The following is a 21448-nucleotide window of genomic DNA, read 5'->3' on the forward strand; positions in this document are numbered from 1 at the left end:
GTTTCTGTTGAAAATGTTTGCCGCACTCTACAGGGGTTGATTGGGCACGAAAGACACCATTGCTTCGATTCCCATTTAACCTCCTAAGGAATGCGACAGGCATGTCAGGGTTTCTTTCACACACGACACTGGAGAAACGAACAATTGTACCACAACACTCCATAGTTCCACACACATTTTCCACACCAAAGCGTTACCATGGTAAGGGTGGTGGTAACAGGCCAATTGCCCCCCCCCCCCCCCCGGATCATTGCCCTCCCCCCCCTCCCCGTCATCTGCCCCCCGGACAACTGTCCCCCGGACAATTTCCCCCCGATAACTGCCACCTTCCCGGACAATTGCCCCCCCCCCCCCCCCCAGGGCAGTATCACAAACTTGCTAAAAACGCCCAAGAATATAATTCGTAGAAATTCCAACTTAGCACAGAACGCACCGATAGCTGTGATGTTTGGTATGTATGCAAGTGGGAGGATGTTCTTATTCCATGTACAAGCCTGGATATTACCCATTGTCATCATTTTCACGAGTTTTCATTCACAAGCACCTGGGAAATAAATGTCATGTTCCCCGGGGAATAAATCCCCGGTTACCATAGTTGCAGGAAGCCCTATTACATGGATAATCAAAAGCAAACCCAATAGAAACGCTCGAGGATTCTTCGGCTCTTTTCATTGGCGTTTCCCCAGACCTAAACAGACGACACTGCTTCGCCAAGTTCCAAATACGAACTGGCAAACTGGCAAATGTAAACAAAAAAACAAAACTACCTCATCAAAGGTCATACATTTATGCTTTATCGCAAACAAATTAAACCTATCGATATGTTTTATCTTCTCACAAAGTCATGGAGTGCGTGTATCTCTGTTTGGAGAAACACGAACGTCAAGTTTAAGTCAAACCAATTGACCCCTGACACACACATTTTGACCCGTCCACAAGACGTTGTATCGATAAACTAAGCGCAAATAAAAAAATAATAATAAAAAAGCAAAGAACATAGCAACAAGAAATGAAGACATCTGACAAAGCCGAGCAAGCAGAATGACAAGTCTAATGAAAAACAGAGAGGCAATGAGAAACAAGATCGCGATTATCTTTCCTTCGCGGCACGACGCAAATCGTTTGTGTCCTTTGACCCAATTCGTGCAGTGCTGCACGATGCAAATCTTCTGTGACCTTTGACTCAACGTAGCTTCAATATTCGATTACTAATATTTACCACTGAAAACCGAGGGGTGGAATACCGAGAGGGGCAGGGTGGTATGGCGATGGTGAAATGTAATGAAGAGACACGTGTAGCAATAAGAGAAAACCGATTCTGCAATAACACAAACAAGAACAAAAAACCCAACACTGACCTATATGAATATTTAATCAATAATATGATCGTCTGCGTTGCAGGTGTGCAAGTGAAGGGTTGGGGGGGGGGGGTAACTTGATCATTAATTTGTGTGTGTCAGTGTTTGTGTTCATGGACTGATTGTGAGGGAGGGGGAGGGTGGGGTGGGGTGTGTTTCAGGTTTTGGTGTGGGTATGAAACGAGCAAAATCTTGGAGGCAAAAAACACTCGCCGTCGCATCATTTTGTCCGCACAATATTATATGCACCAACAACCGGAAAGAAAGGTGACAATGGAAAAAGACTCATCTTTGCTTCCTGCGATTCCTTGCCCCCGAATCGAACGTCGCACGATAATCCACATAACAGATCTGTTGTGAGATGGTCAACGCTGACTGTGCAAGCAAATCACCTCGTTTGAAATACGACAATCCCATCGCTCGAATGCAACATGTGGGCACTATCGTCTCAAAGGCGCTTACTGTTGGTTTCACACACCACTCTGTAGTCGGAACCTACATAACTTCGCATCCTCAAACATGACATACTTGTCTCAACATTATAAACTCAAATCACACACAGTAAGTTGCTTTCGCACGCCAGCTTTGAACAACGTGCTGGGGCCCCGAACATGCATTATGATAACAGAACTCGCGTTTCAAACCATGGCTCCCTGTGTTGATTTTGCACTTAATTTTGTACCACCAAAATGATGACAAAAACGATGTTTGATGGTTTGTTGCCAGGCCAGCTTTTTTGTCGGTCCTCGGGGGGCATATCGACTTTTGTTTCATATTTATTGACCGCGGCCTTCGGCCTTGGTCAATAAATATGAAACAAAAGACGATATGCTCCCCCTCGGACCGACAAAAAAGCTGGTCTGTCAACAACCCATCAAACATCTTATATTGTCATCATTTTCACGAGTTTTCATTCACAAGCACCTGGGAAATAAATCTCATGTTACCCGGGGAATAAATCCCCGGTTACCATAGTTGCAGGAAGCCCTATTACATGGATAATCAAAAGCAAACCCAATAGAAACGCTCGAGGATTCTTCGGCTCTTTTCATTGGCGTTTCCCCAGACCTAAACAGACGACGCGACACTGCTTTGCAAAGTTCCAAAAACCAACTGGCAAACTGGAAAAAGTAAACAAAAAAAAACAAAACTACTTCAATAAATTCCTCACAAACAAATGAAACCAACCGATATGTTAAATGTCTTCTTAAAAAGTCATGGAGTGCGTGTATCTTTGTGTGAGAAACACGAACGTCAAGTTCAAGTCAAACCAATTGACCCCTGACACACACATTTTGACCCGTGCACAAGACGTTGTATCGATAAACGAAGCACAAATAAGAAATAATGATAAAAGCAAAGAAAATAGCAACAAGATATGCAAACATCTCACAAAGCCGAGCAAGCAGATTGACAGGTCTAATGAAAAACAAAGAGGTACTGAGTCGGAAACAAGATCGCGATTCTTTTATTTCCTTCGCTGCACGACGCAAATCTTCTGTGACCTTTGACCCAACGTAGCTTCCACATTCGATTACTAAGCTTAATACTCACAACTGAAAGCCGAGGGAGTGGAATACCGAGATGAACAAACAGAACTGTGCATCCTCAAACCTGACATATTCATCCCAACATTTTATGAACTCAAAAATACAGAAAGTTGCTTTGATTGCCAGTGGTTATCCGCACGGAACTCATGTGGTTATCAGCACGGAACCCGTGTTTCAAAGCATGGCTCCCTGTGTTGATTGTGATCTTATTTTCTCACTACCAAAATGATGACAAAAACGATGTGTGGTGGTTTGTTGTCAGACCAGCTTTTTTTGTCGGTCCTTGAGGGGCATATCGACTTTTGTTTCATATTTATTGACCGCGGCCTTCGGCCTTGGTCAATAAATATGAAACAAAGACGATATGCTCCCCCTCGGACGACAAAAAAGCTGGTCTGTCAACAACCCATCAAACATCTTATACTATCCCATGACCTGCCTCTTTGTCTTTGTTAGCTGATGAGGTGATTATTCTGAATAACCCATCACAACCATATGGATAACCCATCACAACCGAGTCTCGATCTCAACTGTCATTGGTCATTGTCTTTGATTTCAGAGTACAATTGAATAATTTATAGAGGTCATCTGCATATTCAGAGTTTACAGATGGACTACTTTTTCCACATACGACTGAAATATTTTATGGTGTCAAAGTCAATATCACGTATAGGTACAGGCCTACATGTGTCAATATGTAGAGATTACACGCCGAGTCTCAGTGATTATTAAAAATAATGGTCGAAGTTAGCGGATCATGAAAAATGCGAGCTTTAGCGAGCTTTTTCATGACCGCAAACTGAGACCATTATTTTTTATAATCACTGAGACGAGGTGTGTAACCTCTTTATTCCTCCTTTCTTCAGTTATTCAAAGAAAAGAGGAGTTTTTTTGCGAAAGTTTGATCGAATCCTATTCACTCAACCAGTCAACCTGCGCAGGCGATCGATTAATGCGCGGTTGTATAGTTCCGTGCAAATCATTCCATTCTGTTAACACTTCTTGTCAGTTTTCCTATTTTGGACTACAATCAAGCACACAGATATGCTGTTATTCTGCTGTGGCGGCAAAGGCAGATATTGTGTGTTCTGTATATGTTTTGGTATCGCTTAGGATAATGTTCTTTCGTCAAATGGGACTAGCAGACGAACTTTTGCACCCGTGTTCCAACGTTAAAAACTGTATGAAGTTCAGTTTTCTGGGGAAAATAGTGTATGAAACCGCTTTATGTTGTTTAAATTGATGAGATGTGTGCATTTGGTTGCGTGTGATCTGTTTATTAAATGAAATATGGAAAACTGACCGTCGGATTGCAGTCTGTTGTCGAAGAAACTGAGTGAAAAGAAATTTGAAAGGGGAAATACTCTTGTCGCTAGACAAAGTATGAGAGTTACTTGCCTTGGGAATTACCTTGTGATGAACGTTTGTGCACAGCAGACCTAGATTCAGAAAACAACCAAACTTATGGATTTTATACGGAGATTCATGTGTTCAAGCCTATAGTTGTTAATTTAAATGCGGTATGTTTGCTCCAGAGATGTATACTTCGTACATTAGAGCGTTCGGAACTTTTCAGTCGCAAAAGTAGTACCGAAACAGAACAACCTCTCAACCCATTGCACTATCGAGGATTCAGGCTGTTGCTGGGTCGTTATTTGTTTGGTTGCTGGGTCATTATCGAAAAATAACTACCCCTACAAGTTTACAGAGGTAAAGAAGCAGAGGGGGGAATAATGAGAAAATAAAGAATACTTCATACGATACGCACATTCTGCATGGATTTAAAGAGCGGAGTCGAGATATTTCGCTGCATGGTCAAAGGCATGTTCAACGAGTATCGCGAGTGGGATCAAGGGACGATACTCCCCAATTTTTACACAGACAGCCATCTACACAGAACCGAGAGAGAGAGAGAGAGAGAGAGAGAGAGAGAGAGAGAGAGAGAGAGAGAGAGAGAGAGAGAGAGAGAGAGAGAGAGAGAGAGAGAGAGAGAGAGTGAGAGGGATATAAAGAGAGAGAGAGAAAGAGAGAGAGAGAGAGAGAGAGAGAGAGAGAGAGAGAGAGAGAGAGAGAGAGAGAGAGAGAGAGAGAGAGCAATCAAAACACAACCCAGTCACCTGGTAGTTCGAAAACTCAATCTGAAACTGACATCGATTGTCGAAGGCATGCCTGCGGTGCATAACTCTGGAAAAGTTGTCGTAGCTGGGAACCCGTTGAGATCAATTCCAACACCAACAAAATTATCAGAAGTGTCACCATGAAGTCAAATCAAACGTTAGGTTTTCTCATTAATTTTGGTTATTTGCTTAAGGGGGCTTTGTTTTTTGGCAAAATAACTTAAAAATATGTTTTGGGGAAATAAAAAAAAATTAAAAAAAAGTCCCGACCTACCGACCATATTTTTTTGGGCTATGTTACCGTTAACAGACTTTTTTTGTTGTTGCCTAATAATGCATTTCTATAACTAACTTATAACAAAAACCCAGCTTGTTTCAGTCATAAAGTGTGTCTTAAATATGAGTTTATCCACTGTCCGACCCATCCAATGTAAAAAAAAAAAAAAAATTATAATTAGATAATTGGTCAGTGGAAAACTACAGGGGGGGCATCGTAAGCTTGCTTACGATGGGCAAGGGAGCAAACTGGTAAGCAACAAGACAGTGTACGTCAGAATACATTTCACAAAATTCCATCACAGAAAAATAATTAACTTTCGAGAACAAATCTTTTGACAGGATGCAATAATCAACAACGCTCTTATCCTTACATGTGCATTTACCAACCCCTGTATCATCGCCAACTCTACCATTAGCAATACCTAAGCCAGCCATTTTACACAAATCAATCAATTTAAAACCAAGGTTATTAGTATTATTATCCTGTGACGTCCGCTCACCTATTAGAGTACCAACCTCATCAGAGTCAAACAAGTCATTATCTACAAAACCTTCTGAATGCTGATCATCTTCATGCAACATTTCACTCAGATGACCAGTGCGGGAATTTAAGTCTCCTAACAGACAAACATAATCATTATCTAACCCAAACTGCATGTACACCTCTACTAGTTCAGCATAAACATCTTTGTTATGGTAAGGTGACCCTTCAGGGGGAATATATAAAGCACAGAAAAGGGTGTCACGTCCAAGTATTTTCTTATCTAACTTAAAAAATAACGCATTCTCACACATTTCTACATCCAAAAATGTATACCATATTTTCATCTCTTCTTTTATCTTATGTGACAGCTTTTTTTCTTCAAAAATAGTTATATTATTAGCAAACACTTCCCGTAATAAAACTAATACACCGCCTGATTTTCTGCGAAATGTTCCTCTATTCTTATAGAATGCTATATAACCTGGAATGTTAATCTCATCAATATCATCAAGTTTGCTCTCGCTAAAACAAATAATGTCATATTTGGCAATAAATTTCACAAATTCAGGAAATTTTAGCTTTGAAGTGATTCCACAGACATTAAGCGCTAAGCAGGAGAGTATATAGCTATTCTGATGGACACGTGGGGGGATTCGGGGGCTGTGATTGGATGGTCTCACACATCCCTTTTCCGATCATCAAAGCATAACGCTACGAAAGTTGGCCATTTTTGCCGATATCCAAACGATATCGGCAATAACAAAGACGCATGGTTCCGGTTTCTTCCACGTGTATAAAGTACACGCATACCTCGCCAGGTTTGTTTCTGTCACTCTGTGACTAGTCGACAGACGATGCCATTTGCTTTGTGTGTGTTTTTGTTGTTGCTTACTGTACATGACATACATTACGTGTAAATTCCAGTTCTTTAACAGGCAACAAACCTTACAAATTTTAGAAGCTGCAATCTGAAGCGACCTATCTCGGATTCTCTCCAATGTTCAACACAAAATCAGCAAACTCTCCTGTCACATAGAACGTCCATTGTATAGTGCAATGTTGAAATGAAGTTACCGGTCTGAAACATTTCGTCGTTTCTTCTGAGACAATCCTTGTTCTCTTATCATCTACAGATTTACCGCTGTCTTCACCACGCGAATTCCCAACACAAGTCAGACTTTCGAACATACAATCTACGTAGGCAAGCATGATACGTCATGACGTCATATGATTCCTAACATATTGACGTAATGCTAAGCATCCGGTTATCTCGAGTTTTCTCCGTAATACATGTCCGTGGGTTTTTCAATGTTCGGTTATTTCCGTGGCTTCATGCGGAAAGGGAACCGTCGTCTGCAATCAACGACATGGACCATTCTGGTACTTGTCGCTGACAAAAACATGATTCTAACACAGAATTTAATGTCAGAATAGCTATATAAACGCTATTGTGTTTTAATCGTAGCAATAGGGTCCGATATTTAGACTCGAACAAGTATAATGCGACTCGTCTTCGACTCGTCGGCATTATACTTGTCTCGTCTAAATATCGTGCCCTATTGCTACGATGAAAACACAATAGCTGTTAATATCAGGATTATCCTCAATACTATATTCAGAACCAAAGGAATCTCCAATCTCACTATCAACATTATATACATCTATTTTAACAGTAGATTTGTTACGTACATTCTCAACATCTAACGAGTCAAAATGAACATCAACATCTGACATTACAACAACATTATCCATTTCATGCGCATTGCCAACATCCAGAGAGTCATGCAGAATATCAACATCAGAAACATTTGCATACACATCAACAACAACAACATCATCAGTATCACCACAGTCTTTCACCACTCTGTCTTCACCTCCCTCTTCACCACCATCATCACCCCAGACATTCACTATATATATCTTCATCACCACAGTCATTCACACTGTCTTCACCCCTCTCATCACCACCATCACCACCACAGTCATTCACTCTATCTTCACCCCTCTTATCACCACCATCACCACCACAGTCATTCCCTCTATCTTCACCCCTCTTATCACCACCATCACCACCACAGTCATTCACTCTGCTTTCACCCCTCTCATCACCACCATCACCACCACAGTCATTCCCTCTATCTTCACCCCTATTATCACCACCATCACCACCACAGTCATTCCCTCTATCTTCACCCCTCTTATCACCATCATCACCACCACAGTCATTCACTCTATCTTCACCCCTCTTATCACCACCATCACCACCACAGTCATTCCCTCTATCTTCACCCCTCTTATCACCACCATCACCACCACAGTCATTCACTCTATCTTCACCCCTCTTATCACCACCATCACCACCACAGTCATTCCCTCTATCTTCACCCCTCTTATCACCACCATCACCACCACAGTCATTCCCTCTATCTTCACCCCTCTTATCACCACCATCACCACCACAGTCATTCACTCTGCTTTCACCCCTCTCATCACCACCATCACCACCACAGTCATTCCCTCTATCTTCACCCCTCTTATCACCACCATCACCACCACAGTCATTCACTCTGCTTTCACCCCTCTCATCACCACCATCACCACCACAGTCATTCACTCTGCTTTCACCCCTCTTATCACCACCATCACCACCACAGTCATTCCCTCTATCTTCACCCCTCTTATCACCACCATCACCACCACAGTCATTCACTCTGCTTTCACCCCTCTTATCACCACCATCACCACCACAGTCATTCCCTCTGCTTTCACCCCTCTCATCACCACCATCACCACCACAGTCATTCCCTCTGCTTTCACCCCTCTCATCACCACCATCACCACCACAGTCATTCACTCTGCTTTCACCCCTCTCATCACCACCATCACCACCACAGTCATTCCCTCTATCTTCACCCCTCTCATCACCACCATCACCACCACAGTCATTCCCTCTATCTTCACCCCTCTCATCACCACCATCACCACCACAGTCATTCACTCTGCTTTCACCCCTCTCATCACCACCATCACCACCACAGTCATTCCCTCTATCTTCACCCCTCTTATCACCACCATCACCACCACAGTCATTCCCTCTATCTTCACCTCTCTCAACACCGTCACACAGAATGAAACTGAACGCAATGCAACGCAGCAAGACCGTATACTCGTAGCATCGTCAGACCACCGCTCATGGCAAAGGCAGTGACATTGACAAGAAGAGCGGGGTAGTAGTTGCGCTAAGAAGGATAGCACGCTTTTCTGTACCTCTCTTCGTTTTAACTTTCTGAGCGTGTTTTTAATCCAAACATATCATATCTATATGTTTTTGGAATCAGGAACCGACAAGGAATAAGATGAAAGTGTTTTTAAATTGATATCGAAAAAAATTTGATAATAATTTTTATATATTTAATTTTCAGAGCTTGTTTTTAATCCAAATATAACATATGTATATGTTTTTGGAATCAGAAAATGATGGGGAATAAGATGAACGTAACTTTGGATCGTTGTATAAAAAAAAAATTATTTTTACAATTTTCAGATTTTTAATGACCAAAGTCATTAATTAATTTTTAAGCCACCAAGCTGAAATGCAATCCCGACGTCCGGGCTTCGTCGAAGATTACTTGACCAAAATTTCAACCAATTTGGTTGAAAAATGAGAGCGTGACAGTGCCGCCTCAACTTTCACGAAAAGCCGGATATGACGTCATAAAAGACGTTTATAAAAAATAAAATAAAAATTCTGGGGATTTCACACCCAGGAACTCTCATGTCAAATTTCATAAAGATCGGTCCAGTAGTTTAGTCTGAATCGCTCTATACACACACACAGACACACACACACACACACACACACACACACAAACACACACACACACACACACACACACACACACACACACACGCACGCACGCACATACACCACGACTCTCGTCTCGATTCCCCCTCTACGTTAAAACATTTAGTCAAAACTTGACTAAATGTAAAAAGATGGGAAACAAACCCACGCACAAATTGTCATTTTAGCAACACGACGCATGAATTGCTGAACGGAATCAAATTATTTCAAATTGAAAACGTTGCTCCATGCTTTCAACATCAACACAAGCTGACAAGATGTAATAAAGTGTGTGTGTGTGTGAGTGTGTGTGTGTGTGTGTGTGTGTGTGTGTGTGTGTGTGTGTGTGTGTGTGTGTGTGTGTGTGTGTGTGTGTGTGTGTGTGTGTGTGTGTTCGCGATGCACGGCCAAAGTTCTCGATGGATCTGCTTCAAATTTGGTGGGCGTATTCAGGTAGACCCCGGACACAACCTGGTCGATGAGAATTTTCAACACGTGCTCTGAGCGCGCAGCGCTGAACCAATTTTGGTTTTTCTGTAGATCCACTCCCACTAACTCTTCCTTATCTTCTCCAGTGTTTTGCGTTTATCTCCCTTCCTTCGTGTGGCGTCAATCCATATTCCCGTTACTATTTGTAGAAGGTCAACTCTTCTCCAGTGTTTTGCACGTTTATCTCCCTTCCTTCGTGCGCCGGCCAAGCCGGCGTACACCCGGCAAAGCCGGGTCCCCGGCGCAGCCGGGTCCCCGGCGCAGCCGGGTATTCGGCTCTACTTCTTCCCGGCGAAGCGGGTATTCATTCTAGTCATCTATTTATACGACTTGTGTCTGTGTGTGTGTGTGTGTGTGTGTGTGTGTGTGTGTGTGTGTGTGTGTGTGTGTGTGTATATGTGTGTGTGTGTGTGTGTGTGTGTGTGTGTGTGTGTGTGTGTGTGTGTGTAAAGCCGGGTATTCGGCTCTACTTCTTCCCGGCGAAGCCGAGTACCCGGCGAAGCGGGTATTCATTCTAATCAATCATATTTACATTAACTATAATGTGCTGGGTTGTCTACAATCCAATCTTTCCATTGTTTTGGAATATAATGTTTGCCAACAGATTCTACCTTGAACCACCCCGTATATTCAAGGCTATACCGAGCGTACGCTGCCGTACCGCCAAGCGATTGTTGGCTAGGATGTTTTGATGCTGTATGGTTTCCAACGCGCGGAGTCAATTTTTATTTCGATTCAGACGTTGCGGCGGTGTGCTACCACACACTATTGACTGCTTCATATATTTTTGAATGTTTGAACAAAACAGACTGTTTTGAATGTTGATATTTCACATATCAACGCAGGACACATCCATGAACATAATAGTTTGGCTTGTCAGGCTATTTATTGACAAATAGGCGTGTAAGATGGGATGAAACTGAGCGAACATGCTTGAGTGAGGACAGATCTACGGCAAATCGGTTCGTATGTTCGTTAACGTGTATATTTCTGTACTAAATACAAACCTTACTCATTCCCACAATTATGAATTTAAGCTGTACGTGGTCTCAAAGAGACACATTTTGTTTTGAATGTGGGACACTTTCCGTGAAGTTGGCGACAACGCTTTGTTTACACCTGGCGTCAGCGCGCTATCAGTATAGCGGAATATACTGCGTTGAAACTTCTCACAATCAAAAGGTTTAAACCTGCAAATGATATTAAGATGCTCTTTTTAATTTGCCTTACTTATTCTTTTAAATTTAACATGTGCATGTTTCATTTCTTGGAACTGTTCAAATGTTTTACACTGAAAAACAAAGCCGATTACTTGCCTCAATTGATTTTTTTTTTAGCCTACTGAATTACGTCAAAACTACAGGCTCAAACACATAATGACGTCGTTTTAACATTTGGCACAAACATGTACATAAATGCCTTCCCTTTCGAATGATTTACAGTTATAGAATTTCTGTCAAGCGGTTTAAGCTTTATGTCCGTTTTATGAACCCAACCCTTTAAACGAGAATAGTAACGCCAAAGAAGAAAAACATACACACAAACCAACGTTTTTCTCACCGGTGGTTTGGAATATTGCCCCACGACTTTAGATTTAGTGTTGTGGTGTTAAAATCTATCAGAACAAATGTGTTTGCTAACGTGACGCCTAAAAGTAACCAAAACGGTCCTTAGCCGACTGACTATCTCTCTGTCTCTGACGGATCGCATTTGAATAATGACATCCAATAAAGTCTACCAATTACGTAATTCCTTTCTAAGCTCTCTGTCTCTGACGGATTGCATTTGAATAATGACATCCAATAAAGTCTACCAATTACGTAATTCCTTTCTAAGCTCTCTGTCTCTGACGGATTGCATTTGAATAATGACATCCAATAAAGTCTACCAATTACGTAATTCCTTTCTAAGCTCTCTGTCTCTGACGGATTGCATTTGAATAATGACATCCAATAAGGTCTACCAATTACGTAATTCCTTTCTAAGCTCTCTGTCTCTGACGGATTGCATTTAAATAATGACATCCAATAAAGTCTACCAATTACGTAATTCCTTTCTAAGCTCTCTGTCTCTGACGGATTGCATTTGAATAATGACATCCAATAAAGTCTACCAATAACGTAATTCCTTTCTAAGCTCTCTGTCTCTGACGGATCGCATTTGTTGAGTAATGACATCCAATAAAGTCCACCAATTAGGGAATTCCTTTCTAAGCTCTCTGTCTCTGACGGATTGCATTTGAATAACGACATCCAATAAAGTCTACCAACAGCTGCGAAAACTTTTAAGAAACTTGAAACTCATCAAAAGGAATGAGTTGCACCTTGGGTCATTTCGGTCCTGAATTTCCCGACCTGAGCCAGGCAAAGCAGAAAAACAATACAACGTAATTCCTTTCTAAGCTCTCTGTCTCTGACGGTTTGCATTTGAATAACGACATTTAATAAATTCTACCAACTAACAGCTGCCGATACATTTGTCTCGAACAAATACGTTAAAGTTTCCCTTGGTTTGTCACTGTCAAAAAACAAGTTATTTGGGATTATTGGTAGCTTTCTTGTACTACCACGCACACTATTTTGATAAAGTTGATACTATTTACAGCTTTCCGGTCATATGTCCGGCTATCACTCACTTTTAGGTGGCGGATGTTCAGATAATTATAACACGTGTTTCAGAATCTCTATTTTTGGGGGTGTAACTTTCAATAATGAGTGTTTTTAATTTTGTTTCTCTCAAAAAGTATTCTTAAAGTCTAACACATGATTACACTCGCATTCCGTTTATGTAGCTTTTAGAGTAAACAAGTCCAGATACAACACATTTTTCTTTGCGGCAAATGTCCAGATATCCCCCCTCAGACACGTATGTGTGTGTGTGCGTGTGTGTGTGTGTGTGTGTGTGTGTGTGTGTGTGTGTGTGTGTGTGTGTGTGTGTGTGTGTGTGTGTGTGTGTGTGTGTGTGTGTGCGCGCGCGTGTGTGTGTGTGTGTGTTAGCGTGAAATATTGACTACGTGTTAAACAATTATCAAAACAAACTGCTACCCCTTGGTTGACCTTTTGCCTTTCTTCTTGTCTGATCCAGAAGCTTACTGAGGTAAGTAAGAACATGTAACAGCTGTAGCGAACAATGCAAGAAATATTAAAGCCAGATTATCGTCCGGATCTATATATATATATATATGTCTGTTGGTGTATTTTACTCATACAATTTCTGAAACAGGACGCTCTGTGACGAACTATTCTTCGTGAACATTTGCAGTATGTATTCAATTTGTTTCAACTTGACGTAAACAAATTTAAATTGGTTTCTTTGATGCTTTTTGAACTTTGCAAAATATATGTGTATGTGTACTAACAATCAGTGTTTACATGGGTTTTTTTTTAAAACGTGATGTTCTTTCTTTATTTGGTGTTTAATGTCGTTTTCAACCACGAAGGTTATATCGCGACGGGGGAAGGGGGGAGATGGGATAGAGCCACTTGTCAATTGTTTCTTGTTCACAAAAGCACTAATAACAAATTTGCTCCAGGGGCTTGCAACGTAGTACAATATATTACCTTACTGGGAGAATGAAAGTTTCCAGTACAAAAACATTTCTTACATATATACTGCTTGACTAAAATCTTTACAAAAATTGACTATATTCTATACAAGAAACACTTAACAAGGGTACAAGGAGAAACAGAATCCGTTAGTCGCCTCTTACGACATGCTGGGGAGCATCGGGTAAATTGTCTGTGTGTGTGTCTGTGCGTGTGTGTGTGTGTGTGTGTTGAGCGATTGAGAGTAAACTACTGGACCGATCTTTATGAAATTTGACATGAGAGTTCCTGTGTATAATATCCCCCGATTTTTTCCCCATTTTGTGTGTGTGTGTGTGTGTGTGTGTGTGTGTGTGTGTGTGTGTGTGTGTGTGTGTGTGTGTGTGTGTGTGTGTGTGTGTGTATGTACTTGGGGATTATCTCTCTAGAGCGCTGCTCGCCGCATACAGATCCTTATCAACACAGCTAACAGAGCGGGCCAGGCTAGCTGCTATAGACAAGGAAAGAGTGGTCTGGCCGTATTTTAGGCGCCACTGTGGATGGGAGGGGTAGGAGGGAAATGGGGGAGGAAAGGGTAAATAGGCGGGAGGGGAGTGGTTCCTGCCAGTTATTTTTAACTGGAGCCAGCCTGGAGCAGACAGTACCTGTAGTGGAATACAGTGTTCTGTTTATTGGAGTTAATATTAGTGGATTTTTGAAATAGATTCTGAAGGACTGTATGATTGCCTATGAATACTCCTGTTGATTAGTCTAATTGTGATGAGTGTGACATTGAGTTGCTGCTAATTTTTGACTAAAGGTTTGATATTCTGGGTGAGTTTTAAGGACTTCCAGTTTTCCATTGCCTTGGCAAGTGGTCATTTTGTTAGAGTTTGATGAGAAGATTGTGTTGCCAAGTACAGTTGGGATACAAAGAGGGGACATGCATTGATAGATCGTAAAGGTTGTCAGTATTTTGTTCTGATGTATGCTCAAGAGAGATCAGATGTTTTGATAAGTCGTAAAGATTGTCAACATTTTGTTCTGATGTATGCTCAAGAGAGATCAGATGTAAAGATTATCATTATTGTTTATCTGGCAAGTGGCGAACAATTCTTTGTAAAGTGAACCATGGAACTGCCTCTGTTGAAGATGAGTTGTGATGTAGTTAGATTCAGTTAGGTTTCTTTAGAGGGGTTTAGTTAGATTTCAGTTGGATTTCAGTAGACGGGGTTTCGTTAGAGGGGTGCAGTTAGATTTCATTTGTTTTAGATTAGAGTTTTATTGTGTTTTTTGTTGATTTTTTTGACTAAGTTGAGAGTGAGGATTTAGAGTAGAGTTTTGGAGTGTAGTTTGGAGGAAGGATTTAAAGTATTGTTTTAAAGAATAGTTTTAGAGTGGGAATCTAAAGCATAGCTTTAGAGTAAATAATTTAGAGTGTTATTTTGGGTTGTTCTAGTTCTAGAGAGTAATACATTGGAAGTTTTGTATTCGAAGGTAAACCCCCGCTTTCCAACACATTCCCCTCATCATCTTATGGAAATAAAGAACCTGGTAATTTAACTTGTGTCAGTTGTTTTGAGTGTTTGAGCTTGGTGAGAAAGGGGCACTCAGTAATATTTGACCCCATGATCAGGGTAAAGTACATTTGGCACTCGGTTACATGTATATAATTTTTGGTTGAGGAAGTTTGGAAGTAGATAAGGACATTTGGACCCTTGCCTATGTTTCTAAAGAAGTGAGGTTAAGAGAATTGCAATGGAAAATTTTCCATAAGATTTATCCAACAAATATTTTATTATGTAAAATGCAAGTCAGAGAGAATAACAGATGTTGTACGGAAGTTGATTTTCTTTTTATGAGTGTATATATGTTACAGTCAAATCGGGGAATCAGGTATTTCACGAGAATGCCTGAAAGTTTAGGCATTCACGGTAAATACCTGGTTTGATCAGGCAAATCCGGAAATGACTGAAATTGTTTAGGCACTATCGGTGATTGACTGAAATAGGCTGCCAGGCATTATCGGAGAATGCCTACCGCTCACAATCTGTGTTTCTGGTGAGAGTCAAAAAGCATTTCAGCACAGAAGCCTACTATAAAACTTTGAATGGCTGGGGTCGTAATTGGTTTCATGCCTCTTTTCCATCAGGAAGGTATTGCTGTCCAGCCATCAACTGCCTGTGCCGGGCCAATGCTGTCAGTGTGGAATCTATTCTGTATTCTCTCTCTCTCTCTCTCTCTCTCTCTCTCTCTCTCTCTCTCTCTCTCTCTCTCTCTCTCTCTCTCTCTCTCTCTCTCTCTCTCTCTCTCTCTCTCTCTCCTATCTCTTTCTCTCTCTTGATTTTAAGGCATTCAATTAAAGAACATAATGATGTTATCATTTTAATGTTTAATTCTAAAAACTAAAATGTACATTAAAACAGAACTTTCTGTCAACAGTTCATTTGTTTCCAGAAGTCAAGGATTGGTGACACCGACTGTTGCACTTCAGTTTTGCTTTGAAGCATTTGCACCGATTGTTCTGGCATTTCTTTGCACCCGAACAGTTGCACTTGACGTATCCTTGTCCTCCGCTTTGGGAGCCCAGGATGACGGCCGCGCGAAGACAGTACTAGTTCATTTCACTCAAATACAACAGTTTTTGTGGACACAGTTCGAAATCGTTTCTGGCGTAGGCTCCTTTTAAAATCCCATTCTTGGTCACCAGTGTGTAGTTATCATTTTCACTCCTGTCAAGAATCACCCCCAGACAGACAGAAAGACAGGTTTGAGAGAGAGGGAGGAACGAGAGAGAGAGAGAGGAGTCTACTTACTTCCAAAACGGGAACGTCCCACTAGTCCGAGGGTTCACTAGTCCGAGGGTTCACTAGTCCGAGGGTTCACTGGTCCGAGGGTTTACTATAGACGCTCTCTTTTCCAGTTCGTCCCACTAGTCCGAGGGTTCACTAGTCCGAGGGTTCACTAGTCCGAGGGTTCACTAGTCCGAGGGTTTACTATAGACGCTTGATTTTCCAGTTATTATACCGCCCCTTAAAAGGCGGTATATAGGTTTCACTGTGTCTGTCTGTCTCGGACTAGTGAACCCTCGGACTAGTGAACCCTCGGACTAGTGAACCCCTCTCTCGAAAACAGCTTGTACTGACGTGGAGTTTTCCGACTTCCGTTTTCCATCATCTCTTCAAGTATTTGAAAATATTTGGACTTTGGCATCAAGTGTTTTCCATTTTTGGCGTACTTTTGAAAGATTAACCGATTAAATCGGTCTTCTACCAATTCTGTTTCCTCCATTGCTACCCTCAACATTGAGAGCAACGTCACAATGGAACTAGCATTATACTGAAAGTGAACTCCAATCAATCCAAACTCAGCAAAAAGGGGGAGAAAAAAAAAAGACAATGTGCTATACGAGAAACTCACAATAAATTCGTGCTCAAGGCCGGCTATGTAAAAACAAACTCCAATCACTCCGAACTTTACGAGAAAATCACAATAAATTCGTGCTCGTAGTCTTACACACCCGATAGTGTTACACTCGCGGTAGTGACCTGCACCCGTAAAAAATCAAACTGCAATCACTCCGAACTCAGTGAAATGGGGAAAACGATGAATAGACAATTCATGCTCAAGGCAGGCGAGGTAAAAACAGACAAGGTCTCAGAACAACCCGTTTTGCCTAACAGTCAGGCAAAACGGGAAATTTGCACAAGTAGTTTTTAGTCATTTCCTGATAGTGCCTAAAAAAATTCAGTCATTTCCGGAATTGCCTGATCAAACCAGGTATTTACCATGAATGCCTAAACTTTCAGACATTCTCGTGAAATACCTGATTTCCCGATTTGACTGTAACATATAGCTATTCTGATGGACACGTGGGGGAATTCGGGGGCTGTGATTGGATGGTCTCTTCCGATCATCAAAGTATATAATGCTACGAAAGTCGGCCATGTTTGCCAATATCCAAAAGCATATTGGCAATAACAAAGACGCATGGTTGCGGTTTACCCATCTGTACCACACCGTTCTTTCAATTGCCGACAACAGCATACACTGACAAATTGAAATTCTTCTCGGGAATGTTTTTCAGCTTTACAAATGTCGATAGCATACCCTTTTCTGCTAACTTCCCGATGAAACAGAACTAAATCAATTATTTTCTGTCCCTAAATACCACAAAATGCCCAAAGTCGAAATATGTAGTACAAACAGGGGAGTAAAACGGAACAGCCGTTTGTGTGTGCCGGTGTCAGTTGCCGACTGACCCAAACTTTCGCGTTCTTGTTTTCACTACCTATTTTATTCATGTTTTTATTACTTAGTTAGTGGAAGAATCTTTTGTAATGTATGTTTGATGGTGTATGCTTTTAATTAAGCGTTGCTGACTATGAATGTAGATGTAAATGCTTGTATAACTGTGTTTTAATTTAAATGTGTCAAGCGCAAAGAGCATAATTGAAAAGTTATGATGTTGCGCAAAATACATGCTCATTTATTATTATTATTATTATTCGGCTTTTCTTATCTCGTAACTCCACACTAAATACCCCACTTCCCCTCTGAAGTATTGATGTACAACCCATGGCACTAACATTCATGTAGTCGTTTATAACTGAGGTCTAAAAAATCGCTTCATGACGAGACAAGTATAAATGCCATTCACCCAAACTGAAAACTTCGCTGCCGTCTGCTCGCGATTAGCTGTTCTCTTCTCCTCCCCTTGTTGCATCCTAGTTCTTCAGTTGTTTCTAGTTTTCCGTTTATGTTGTGTTTTGGTCTTCTTCATAAGTAGTCTTGTTCAAAATTAAAAAAAATTCAAACTTCTTTTTGTTGTATTCGAATAAACTAATAAAAAGCTGTTTAACAGCTGTGTTGTCAAATCGAGTTTTTTTCCAAAGTCAGTATGGCGCCTGCGCAAAACTAATGCGCATAAGAAACGGCGTCTGCTATCAATCCCTGAAATCAACGCATCGCGTATCGACGCAAAAACTGTCATTTTGTAAGTTTGGAACAACAAATCAAGGTCAGAATAGCTATATAATCGCTGTTGTGTTTTCAGCGTAGCAATAGGGTCCGATATTTAGACTCGAACAAGTATAATGCGACTCGTCTTCGACTCGTCGGCATTATACTTGTCTCGTCTGAATATCGGACCCTATTTCTGCGCTGAAAACACAATAGCTGTTAATACCGGTAAAGATGTTTTGGACGAAGATAGAAAATTGGATAGAGGAAAAGATTGGATTGAGGGTTAAGTTTATAATGCAGGATATAATATTTGGGTATCAAGACACAAGTTGTTGTAAAAAGATGAAAAACTTTGTAAATTTTTGAATCTTTTTTTAATTTTTTTATATTTAGTCAAGTTTTGACTAAATATTTTAACATCGAGGGGGAATCGAAACGAGGGTCGTGGTGTATGTGCGTGTGTGTGTGTGTGTGTGTGTCTGTGTGTGTGTGTGTGTGTGTGTGTGTGTGTGTGTGTGTGTGTGTGTAGAGCGATTCAGACTAAACTACTGGACCGATCTTTATGAAATTTGACATGAGAGTTCCTGGGTATGAAATCCCCGAACGTTTTTTTCATTTTTTTGATAAATGTCTTTGATGACGTCATATCCGACTGTTCGTGAAAGTTGAGGCGGCACTGTCACGCCCTCCGTTTTCAACCAAATTGGTTGAAATTTTGGTCAAGTAATGTTCGACGAAGCCCGGACTTCGGTATTGCATTTCAGCTTGGTGGCTTAAAAATTAATTAATGACTTTGGTCATTAAAAATCTGAAAATTGTAAAAAAGAATAAAAATTTATAAAACGATCCAAATTTACGTTTATCTTATTCTCCATCATTTGCTGATTCCAAAAACATATAAATATGTTATATTCGGATTAAAAACAAGCTCTGAAAATTAAATATATAAAATGTATTATCAAAATTAAATTGTCCAAATCAATTTAAAAACACTTTCACCTTTTTCCTTGTTGGCTCCTGATTCCAAAAACATATAGATATGATATGTTTGGATTAAAAACACGCTCAGAAAGTTAAAACAAAGAGAGGTACAGAAAAGCGTGCTATCCTTCTTAGCGCAACTACTACCCCGCTCTTCTTGTCAATTTCACTGCCTTTGCCATGAGCGGTGGACTGACGATGCTACGAGTATACGGTCTTGCTGAAAAATGGCATTGCGTTCAGTTTCATTCTGTGAGTTCGACAGGTATTTGACTAAATATTGTATTTTCGCGTTACGCGACTTGTTTTTATATTTAGTCAAGTTTTGACTAAATATTTTAACATCGAGGGGGAAATCAATTTAAAAACACTTTCATCTTATTCCTTGTCGGTTCCTGATTCCAAAAACATATAGATATGATATGTTTGGATTAAAAACACGCTCAGAAAGTTAAAACCAAAGGAGGTACAGAAAAGCGTGCTATCCTTCTTAGCGTAACTACTACCCCGCTCTTCTTGTCAATTTCACTGCCTTTGCCATGAGCGGTGGACTGACGATGCTACGAGTATACGGTCTTGCTGAAAAATGGCATTGCGTTCAGTTTCATTCTGTGAGTTCGACAGCTACTTGACTAAATATTGTATTTTCGCCTTACGCGACTTGTTCTTTTTTTTCCGACCTCAGTTGCATGCAGGCTGCTTCAACCTTTCCTTGTTTTCTTCTCTTTTTTTTTTTTTTTTTTTCCTTCTTCTTGTAAATAGGCGGTGAGCGGTGAGCATCCTTCTTCATTGGTCTTTTTACATTTAGTCAAGTTTTGACTAAATGTTTTAACATAGAGGGGGGAATCGAGACGAGGGTCGTGGTGTATGTGTGTGTGTGTGTGTGTCTGTGTCTGTGTGTGTGTGTAGAGCGATTCAGACTAAACTACTGGGCCGATCTTTATGAAATTTGACATGAGAGTTCCTGGGTATGATATCCCCGGACTTTTTTTTCATTTTTTCGATAAATACCTTTGATGACGTCATATCCGGCTTTTTGTAAAAGTTAAGGCGGCACTGTCACACCCTCATTTTTCAATTAAAATGATTGCCATTTTGGCAAAGCAATCTTCGACAAAGGCCGGGGTTTGGTATTGCATTTCAGCTTGGTGGCCTAAAAACTAATGAGTAAGTTTGGTCATTAAAAATCAAAAACTTGTAATTAAAATTATTTTTTATTAAACGATCCAAAAACAATTTTTATCTTATTCTTCATCATTTTCTGATTCCAAAAACATATAAATATGTTATATGTGGATTAAAAACAAGTTCTGAAAATTAAAAATATAAAAATTATGATCAAAATTAAATTTCCGAAATCGTTTTAAAAACTATTTCATCTTATTGCTTGTCGGTTCCTGATTCCAAAAACATATAGATATGATATGTTTGGATTAAAAACACGCTCAGAAAGTTAAAACGAAGAGAGGTACAGTAAAGCACAGCGCAATCGCTACGGCGCCAAACAGGCTCGTCACTTTCACTGCCTTTTGCACTAGCGGCGGACTACGTTCAGTTTCATTCTGTGAGTTCCACAGCTTGACTAAATGTAGTAATTTCGCCTTACGCGACTTGTTTCTTCTTTTTAACTCAAACATAGAGGTATATATATATTGCACTCACGAGACATGGACATTTGCTCTTTACAATGGAAATATTCCTTATATTTACAAATCACATTTTATACTTAATATTTGAAACTCAAAAATTACAAACACTGATCCCCGACAAGTTGTCTTTCTAAAAATACCAACACACATTTTCCCAATTAATATTACGTGATTTACAAAATTTCTCATCTTTTTACAACAACTTGTG

General features: G+C 40.4%; 1 protein-coding gene across 1 annotated transcript; it reads left to right on the forward strand.

Annotated features, from left to right (window-relative positions):
* Positions 1-90: 90 nt before the first annotated feature.
* LOC138949873 (uncharacterized) lies at positions 91-10737 on the forward strand. Its single transcript, XM_070321658.1, has 3 exons — positions 91-103; positions 7723-8633; positions 10726-10737. Exons 1-3 carry the CDS (start codon positions 91-93, stop codon positions 10735-10737), a joined length of 936 nt encoding a protein of 311 aa, XP_070177759.1.
* Positions 10738-21448: the final 10711 nt, after the last annotated feature.

This window comes from Littorina saxatilis, linkage group LG16 (assembly GCF_037325665.1).
Source record: "Littorina saxatilis isolate snail1 linkage group LG16, US_GU_Lsax_2.0, whole genome shotgun sequence".
Taxonomy (NCBI): domain Eukaryota; kingdom Metazoa; phylum Mollusca; class Gastropoda; order Littorinimorpha; family Littorinidae; genus Littorina; species Littorina saxatilis.